The sequence below is a fragment of the Chenopodium quinoa genome, unplaced genomic scaffold (assembly GCF_001683475.1).
Source record: "Chenopodium quinoa cultivar QQ74 unplaced genomic scaffold, ASM168347v1, whole genome shotgun sequence".
NCBI classification, from domain to species: domain Eukaryota; kingdom Viridiplantae; phylum Streptophyta; class Magnoliopsida; order Caryophyllales; family Amaranthaceae; genus Chenopodium; species Chenopodium quinoa.
Genome location: NW_018743792.1, coordinates 324486 through 333618, shown reverse-complemented (window position 1 = coordinate 333618; position 9133 = coordinate 324486). Strand labels below are relative to the sequence as shown.

At 38.3% G+C, this 9133-nt stretch overlaps 1 protein-coding gene across 5 annotated transcripts; it reads left to right on the top strand.

The window, feature by feature from the left end:
• The first annotated feature begins 1407 nt into the window (after positions 1-1407).
• LOC110685165 lies at positions 1408-8226 on the top strand. Of its 5 annotated transcripts, none has more exons than XR_002503929.1 (8): positions 1408-2075; positions 2677-2891; positions 4138-4270; positions 4969-5704; positions 6055-7069; positions 7671-7823; positions 7912-8018; positions 8099-8226. XR_002503929.1 is itself a non-coding variant. In XM_021861622.1 (3 exons), exons 1-3 carry the CDS (start codon positions 7644-7646, stop codon positions 8172-8174), a joined length of 363 nt encoding a protein of 120 aa, XP_021717314.1. In that variant the 5' UTR covers positions 7313-7643; the 3' UTR covers positions 8175-8226. The 5 variants fall into 5 exon arrangements, 1 of the variants encoding a protein (XP_021717314.1); XR_002503928.1 differs by having other exon boundaries at positions 5831-7069; XR_002503930.1 differs by having other exon boundaries at positions 2766-2891; positions 4969-7069.
• The last annotated feature ends 907 nt before the right edge of the window (positions 8227-9133 follow it).

Genomic DNA, 9133 nt, shown 5'->3' with positions numbered 1-9133 from the left:
GGTTTGTGAGTAAAGTGTATTTTAGGAGTGAAAATTTTATATGTGAACATTTAAGGGGTTGGTTGAAATGGTTGTATGCAGTTGGAAAATGTCATTTATGTAGGGTTAATTTTTACTTGGCAGGAGGAAATAATGGCGAGGACGAAGAAGGGATCAGAATTGGTGAGTTATTATTGGTTGAAATACAAAGATTGTATGTTTGGTTAGTGATGGTTATGTGGTGTAGTTGATTTATTATGTGAATTATTTGTATGAGTGTAGGCGAGGTCTAAACCCGTAATGAGTCGGGTGAATGAGGCGCCTAAAAAGAAAGCTGTAAATAAAGGCAAGAAGAAAGTGAAACCTGATCCTGTTTTTAAGGAAGAGGAATTACATGATTCTGAGGATGTTGTTTCTGATGATTCTGATGCTGATGAATCTGGTTCTGATGATGGTGGTTCTGAAGATGGTGATTCTGAGGAGGATGTGGAGGAGGGTGAAGCTAGTGAGGAAGAACCTGAACCTAATAGAGTGGTTACCAGGATCTCCTGATCAGGTTATTGCAAGAAAAAGTTGAAAAAGGGAAGCGCAAGCGAGGTACTGGTGATCAGAAGTAGACAACAAAGAGGGTCAAGCAAAAGATATTGCATGTTAGATGATAATGATAAAAAGTTTTTGACTGAGTAATATTTGGATGGATAAATTACATGTATAATGTTTTGTGTAGGTTGACAAGACGAAGGGAGAAGAGGTGAAAGAGAAAGGGGTTGTTGTTAAACCCAATCAAGAAATACGCAAAAGGTATTGTCTCAACCTTTTTTGTCGCCAAATATTTGATATGGAAATGCTTGTATGTGGTTGGTTTTTTGTTTAGGTAGGTGAGAAAATATAGTGAATAAATGTGCATGTGAAGATGAGGGCAGTTTTATAAAACGGATTAATTATGAATTCTAGTTGAGTTATAAGTTTGGTAATAATATTGTGAGTCTGTAATTGGTTCTGAAAGATTAAAATACCTCATAAAACATTCACAAGTAAGTGTAGTGGGAATGTATTGGTATTGTTCGTTTAGCTGGTTTTTTTAGTTAATGAACAAATAAAGGCTTGAACATGTTGAAAATGGTGTAAAATAGAGAAATTGGAAATTACAGGTGAGTTAGAAGTAGTTGTTGTAACATAATGTATGTATATTCAGTAATATGTTAAGTAAATGTAAAGGGGTTGTTAGGAAGAAAAGCTGTAGTAATTTAGAGTAATTCACTTGTTAATGGAAAAAGTGGAGGTATTGCAGTAAGTAAGTCAGAAATTATGAATTCGAGTGAAATACGAGGACTATAATCGGTTCATGGTCTTATTTTGTCAGCTTAATTATTTTTTCTTGTCTCTAGTGTGAATTGATACATTAGTAGAAAAAATGAATTAGGCACCGCACTTTTCGCACCGGTTCTTAAAAACCAGTGGTAAAAGAAATGGACGGGATTGGGGAAAAGACTTTTCGCTCCGGTTTTAACCAAACCGGTGGGAAAAGTTTGTTTTTTCGCACCAGTTCTAACCAAACCGGTGCGAAAAATTTGTTTTCCCACCGGTTCGGTTCAAACCGGTGCAAAAGCAATTGTTAAATAAAAAAAAAAACCCGGTCTCCGATCTTACTTTTCCTCTTCCGTAGTCCCTCTTTCATCTCAAACCCTACTCCGCTTTTCTCTTTCATCTCAATCTCCTTTTCTCTCCTCTCCCCGTCCTTACAGATCTGTCGCCCTAAAACTTCTGGCTCGAGACTCCATCGCCGTCGCCACGACACCTGGTTGGGTGGGTGGGTTAGTTCCTTGGTGGTCGTCTGGTCAGTGGCGGTCGTGCTAGTTAGTTGGGGTTTCGGTTTGTTGGAGGTGGTAAGGTGGTCGGCTGGTCGCTGGTGGACAAGCGAGTTGGTTGGGTGGGTTCGTTGGTGGTCGTTGGTGACGTGGGGCTTCAATTGGTGGTGGTGCGAGTTGGTTGGGTGGCTTTTGGGTGGTTGTGGTGGGGTTTTAGATATTCATGGTGGTGAGAGGGTGGTTACAAGGTGGGTGCTGGTGGTGATTATTTTCTCTCTCATCCACTTGGTAAATCTCTATTGTTTCCGTCATACTGATTCTTTTTCCCGGATTTTTTCAATACAACAATACAAATTTAGCTCTACTTCATTCTCATACTCGAATTTCTCTCTCCTTAATTGGTTGAATTTATTAATCTTTAATTGCTGCCTGCTTATTTAAGTATGATTTTTTCTTCAATTCGGTTTGATTTCTACTAATTAAGTTATTTTTTCTGTGATTCGAGATTAAGGGAAATTTATTGTGAGGAAAATTTGGGATAATTCGAGGAATTTTGACTAATTTTCTTTTAGCTTTGTGTGTCACGATTGAGCATAGAATTGTTACTGTAACTTTGTGATAGTTCTTAATTAGGTAAAAATGGTGTTGTTTTTCAGGTTTCTGATATTGCATTTTGATCAAGTTTCTGATATATTTGATCAGAAATCTCTTTTTTTACCTCCCTCCCCCTTGTATGTGTGTGTGTGTGCATGATCTTTGTTGAACTGCTGTAAACTTGCATGCTCCATCATCCTTCCTGGCAGATGTAGTTTCATATCTGCTTGTATGCTTCTTAGTAAATATTTGCTTTTAATAAAGATAAATTTCTGATCATATCTTTCTCATACAGGAAAGCAGAAATGACATTTTAATATGATGTGTTGGGAGGCCAATTTTTTTCTTGTTGCTGAAATCCGAGCTGACATTGAATATTTAAAGTCTGTGATTCAGGTTCGCACTGGATGTTTACGTTCTATGATTTACTAAACCGTGCAATTCCAAATCATACAGATTTGTCATCAAATTATTTGCAAAATCTATATGGATCCAAATTCCAGGTTAAAGGTACTTCATGTTCCCTCCTTTTTCCATAATCTTTGGCTCAAGGCATTTGCTTGAATTGTTGAGAATGTTTTCAGTAATTAGTAAAGTATACACAATTTATGCCTTACAGCTCTCAATCTTCTGTAGTTGTACAGATTGGTACATAAGGTCTGGTTGTACATTTATAGTCAACTAAGGATTGTCATTGGATTTCCAATTCATTATCATTGATGGCGGATTCGTAATATCCTTTCTTTTGCATTTCTAATGCTCTTTTAACTTCAGCTTTGAAATTGTGGAGTGGAAGTAGGTATTCACCGAGTCTTTAATATTTGTCTCAAGCTATAACTGACATTAAAATTTTGACATGGTGGATGTGGACTAATTTAATTCACTTTCATGCCTAATTTCAGTTCATATTCATCTCTTAATTCTAAGGAAACCAAATCTTTTGGAGTTTCATATTCCATCAGAATTGGTGTTATATGTTGATTTACAGCAAGTTATCTAGGCAAGACAACTGTTTTAGAGTTAAGCAAGTAATTAATTTTACATAGCAGCATCTGCCTAAGGCCCTAAAGTGAACAGATTTGTGAAATTGATTTTGATATTTCAAATGTGTAGAATATCTTGGAAGAAAGTCTTTGCTTTCTACTTTGTATTTATCAATTATCAATAACTATGTTGCTTAGAGCAAGTCAAATTTATCTCTTTGTAATGACTTCCTTCACATTTCACAAAGCTGTAAGGTTGTGAGGAAGAGGACTTCAACGAATGTACAAATACATCCAATAGAGTCCTTTCCATTAGTCTATTTAATTTCCCTTATGTAACTCTGTACAGAATATTGATGTTATGTTACATTAGTTGATGGATTGGACCCTTCTTTTTCAAATTTAATTCTCTATATGTTTGCTCTTGTCTGCTGTTTGGTTTTTTTAAAATTGAACATGTATATCATGAATCACATATCTGCTTTGGGGAAACAACTCACAATTTACACTGTTGCTTTCATGAAAATATAGTCCTAGCTGTCTTTTGACACTAAGATCTAATCCTTTGAAGGTAAAAATTATGTGTAAACTCAGTGCCTGAGCGTAGCTGTCCTCAATGTAGGATTTGGTGAATGCAAGTGGAAAAAATTAGAAACATACTCATAGTCATAGTTCCAGTTTAACTCTTTAGTCTGCATTTTGCTTCTCTTGTTGTTGCTTTTTGATTTATTTAAAGTCAGTTTAATCTAGGTTGATTTTTATTTTTGGTCCAGGAATTGAAAAGGAAGAGATAATTTGTACCAAACAGGAGCTGGGACAGAAAAAAAAAACTTGTCTGACCACTAATGGTTATCATTGGATCAAAATTCTTATGGAACAGAAACTTGGCTGCTTATAAACCTACAGGTATTGTCTTATCCAATATCTGTTCTTTTATAACAGTATTACCCATCACTTTGTGGTAAACCCTCGTTTTAGTGCTTGTTGTGTCTTAGTATTCGTTTCTGAAATTTGCATAAACAATTCAACTAAAGCTTTTTTACCAGAATTGTGATGAGATAGGTGAAATGTATCATGTCTTTTAACCGTATTTGAGTATTGTACATTCCGACTCTTGAGAATTTAGAGGAAGAGGGATAGTCTTGTTGGGCTATCACTAGAAGATTAAATGGTACAGTTGACACTGATTAAATCTCTTTGGAGGAATGATTTATAGAGTTCATATGTTTTGGGTTTTTTTTTTTGTTTTTTGAGGGGAATGGTACAATTTAAAGGGTCGTGATAGATTAAGGTGCATGAAGATACTAAGTACTGATTAAATCGTCCTTTAATAAACTAATTGACACTGAAATTCTAAATATGACCCAAATTATTACATTTTTCTGTAATTATTCTGTCAGAAAGGGTCATGATAGACAAATTGAATTGAATGGATTGAAGTCAATTCACCTTGTATTAAATTTGTGCAATATGGCTGTCGGCTTTGAGTATATTATGTTGCCTTGTTGCTTGTGTCAGCTTTGTGAGGCATGTGAAACTTCTGGATCAACTAGTTGTATGCTGTGTCACTTCAAAGCTAACTTTGTTTCTTTTATTCTTTGCAGAGAGGTAGCTAAAGAATTGATGAAATATCGGCCAGATATAATCATTAGTGTGCATCCATTGATGCAACATGTAATGTTATAGGCCCCTAATTTGCATGGTGTGAAGGCTTTCGCGACAGCGGTGAAGAAGTTTGATGACTCTAGGAAGAAGCTTGTCACAGAAATGGATTTTGGAGGGTTGTTAAGTATACCCTTAACTTTTGTACCCCGGAAGTTTGTGTACTGGCTATTGACAAGGGTGATGGTTGATGGTTCGATAAATTTTGGAGATGAGTATGTGCTTCCTTTGAGTCCTCTTCAGGTCGAGTATGTACTTGGGATTCCCATGGGGTCGAAGGCATTGCCCTGTACGATTCCTCAGGATAAGTAGGTAGAGCATAGTAGAATTTTGGAAAAGTTTGGGAAAAATGATAGCATTTCATTAGTAGCTGCTTTGGGGGCACTGATTTGAAAGGATGAGGAAGGCAATGTGTTGCCACTATCGGATGATGAGAAGGCTGATTTCAAGATAGCCTTTCTCATAGCAGCTCTAGGCTACGTATTGTGTGCTACGACAAATATAAGTTATCTTGGGGTGAAGCTTGTACCGTCGTTATTGGTTTACGATGAAGCTGATGAGTATGACCGGTGAACTTATGTATTTAACTAGATGGTTGCAGCAGCCAAGAGTTTCCAAAAGAAATTTGCTCGTGATGGATATGTTGCAGGTTTTGGGGGTTGTATCCTTTTTTTATTGGTGAGTAAAATTGGGTATTTGCCACCGTACACCAAATGCTTTTTGAGTAATTCTATTAAAATTTGCAGTCTTATTGTTTGTAATGGCTAGTTGAACTAAATCATCCATCCGGTGCATTTTTTGTAGATTTTTTATCTAGATCACCTCAGTCGCGTCTCAATGAGGTGGGGTGTGAGACCGAGACTCGAGGCATGGTCCGTATAAAAGATCAATGACGCGGTTGGCGATGATAAAAAAGAATCTGGGGATTTCTAAAAAATTGCAGTTAATATTTGTTTGACTTTCATTTGATGTGAATACTACTAAAGCTGTTGTGTTTTGGGTTCTTTTGTTGTTTGATATTTTTGCAGTCTTTGAATATAGCTTATGGGGAGGAGCATCCGTTGACTCCTCGGGAGGTTCCAAAGCAAAGGGTTGATAGAGTAGACGTGCAGCAAAGGGTGGAAAGAGTTGACATGCAACAAACTACGCAGGAGGTAGACGTGGAAAATATTACGCGGCAGATATAATGAAAATCAATGATTGTTTTAGATGTAGCTTTGTATTTTATAAAATAAGTGATATGTCCTATGCCAGTTGTTAATAGTTTGTATTTATGTTTTCCTAAAGGTGTTTGATAGAATTACACCCAAGTTGATGTCTGTGATAGACTTGAAATTAGGTGATGTTATGAAATCAATGCATCAGTTGATGTCATAGTGCGTTGACGTAGCTAATGCCCAGAGAGTGATTGGGGGTAAGCCAATGGAGAAGGAAGTTGTTGTGCATGAGACCTTGTCTAGTGAAAAGCATGATGCTGTGAGTGGTGCAGATCAAGATTTGGCCAGTTGTTTGTTAGAGAAGGAACAACTGAAACAAGGTGGGAAAGGACTTAGTGAAGATCCTTCTACTGATACAGTTTCAAGTGAAGATGACCTGGAATGTGTGGTTCAAAAGATTACGGTTGATCCACTATTTACAAAGGATGGGGGTGAGGTCAAGGTGGTTGGGGATGAATCCAAGGTGGATGGGGTTGACGCAGAGGTTGATGAGTGTGTTCACAGAGTTCCATAGCTGTTTTGATACTGAAATGGAAGATGAGAACATGGAGCCTAGACCTCAAATAGTTGTGGGCTTGGTTGGGATGAGGGGAACTATTGTGTTGGTTGATGCTGAGTGCAGTTTGCCAAATTAATATTCATCTGATGAGGAAGATGAGTCTACTGGGAAGGGGGACAGAACTGCGGATAAGAGGGTGGTGAAACCTATAAAGGCAGCCTTGTCAGCCATGTTCACCAATGTGTCAAACACCCGATGTCATACAACGCTTGAGGCACGTTTGCTGCAGTTTGTAAAGCGCTAGAAGGACCTGAAGGATCCACTTAGGTAATTCAGAAACATTTAATTAAGTGAAAAGTCTGTTGTGTGCATGCCTTTTCAAAATTTTTGGTTTTAATTGTGAATTTTAATATGTTTATGTGTATACTTAGTGTTATGTTGTGGCTTCATAGCCCTGGTATTGTGTTGATAAAGTGTGACCACATGGAAGCCAACTAGAGGGATTGCTTTAAAGTAGTGCACCATAAATCGCGGGTTTCTAGTGATTATGTTAGAATGGATAGTGTGCTATACACCAACCAATGGGGCACCAAAGACTTTGTGAACAGAAGCAAGCGTATTTTGGCTTGACCCAAGCTTTTCGTTAAGTGGTTCTTGGTTCATTTCAGCTTTGGTGTGTGATATTTTTATGCATAATTGATGATCATGCTTGTTATTTTTTTTGTTTGGACCGTAGAATCGACTATTGTTGAACAAAGAAAAAGAAGAACATATTGGTAACAGTATGACAAATTTCTTCTGAGCTATAAGCTATAGCAAATTCAAGCGGTTAGCTATTTACTCTCATAGTTCAATACTCTAGGTTCAAATGTGTTTCATGTATATACTTTAAATTGTGCTTATGGCATTGACATTCTCATTTTATCAGGTCTTTGTCCCAGTGCTTGAAGTTCCCAAGGATTCCCCTAACGAGTCGCACTGGTGGTGCTTAGCATTAGACATGAAGGCTCGAAAGTTGTGGATGATAGATTCGATGTACCCTGACCCGTTCATCACACATGCCAAAGATTTTAATCTTCAGGTACTAATACTAATGCCTTTCATTCTAACCAAACATAGTATTTACTGGGACCCATTTGGTTATGTGTAATGTGTTTGTCAAACTACAGGTTAGTGGTATCGACGTCCTTTTTCAACTCTGTGACCAAGAATGGAAGACTGGTCAACTAAATTCTTGGACAAGATGCACTGTTGAGATCTTAGAGCTAAGGGATCAGTAAGCACTTTGCCTTATTTGGTTGAAAAGCTGGAAGTTATGGATTTTGTTTATGTTTATTGTGGTCCTCCAATGTGCAGCTCATATTGTGGTGTTCTTATGCTGGCGAGTATTAAGTTCTTTTCCAGAAGATTCACCACAAGTTTAGTGTGGTAAGTGTTTCGGGGTTTTCTGATGTCCTGCGGGAGAGTTACAATTCCGAGACTGGAACCGGATGCCTGTACCTGCAAAACAAACGGACACTCCGAGTGGTTTGGAGATCCGCCTCCAACGGTCAAGTTAGTACTTGTTTAAGGAGTAATTAATGCGAAATATTGTAATTGATTCTCTCTAGGTGAGAGTGTTTTTATGTGCGTAATCCCCTTTTAGAGGATTAATGAGCATATTTATATGCTTTGGGATGCGTGCCAATTCCTAGGTTTAGGTTAAACCTAGAACTGACTGGGCCTCCCACGAGGATTGGGCCTTGTTGGCCGGTTTTCCCATTTAGCATGGGTGGACACATGTCGCGTCGCAATTGGTCCATGGAGGACGAATCTCTGATTGACACGTGACAGGCTCCTATTAGCCTACGTGAAGGACACGTGGCGGAACCCGGTTGGTCCACTTATCAGATGGTGATTGGTGGATAAAAATTCCCTAATCATTTGCCCCTCACAGGTGGCACGTGACTGGTCACGTATTTCCTGTGACAGGTGTCGCATCGTAACAGGCGACGGTCTGCTACAGGTGTCACTTGATGTAAGGCCGAGAGGTTTTCCCGCTCAAATTTTGAATTTGGGAGTGACCCTTCGCCTTCTCATTTTGCCTATATAAGGGTGTGTTGACTTCAGTCATTTTCACACTTGAGAACTTTTTAAGAGAACATTCGGACCCCTGAACCTGCTCTGACATTCCGGATACTTTCTGCCTACCGCCTGCTCTGACAAGTCGGCTGTTTTCTCAGAATTTTCAGAACTTCGTCAACTTCTCACTCGTTCAGGTAACCGTCGGTTCTCTCGCTATTTTAATTTTTCTTTATTTTTTCCTTTTTGAAATGGCACCACGGAAGCACACGACACGACCTAGGTTAGTGATCAGCCGGTCACCGGGGACGGATGAATCTAGGACTAGGA

Bases quoted from the DNA above. Each gene is read 5' to 3' on its own strand.
- LOC110685165 (XM_021861622.1), top strand. From the start codon at position 7,644: ATGGCATTGACATTCTCATTTTATCAGGTCTTTGTCCCAGTGCTTGAA. The intron at 7,824-7,911 runs GTACTAATACTA...GTCAAACTACAG, and splicing joins CCAAAGATTTTAATCTTCAG to GTTAGTGGTATCGACGTCCT. The intron at 8,019-8,098 runs GTAAGCACTTTG...TCCAATGTGCAG, and splicing joins ATCTTAGAGCTAAGGGATCA to CTCATATTGTGGTGTTCTTA.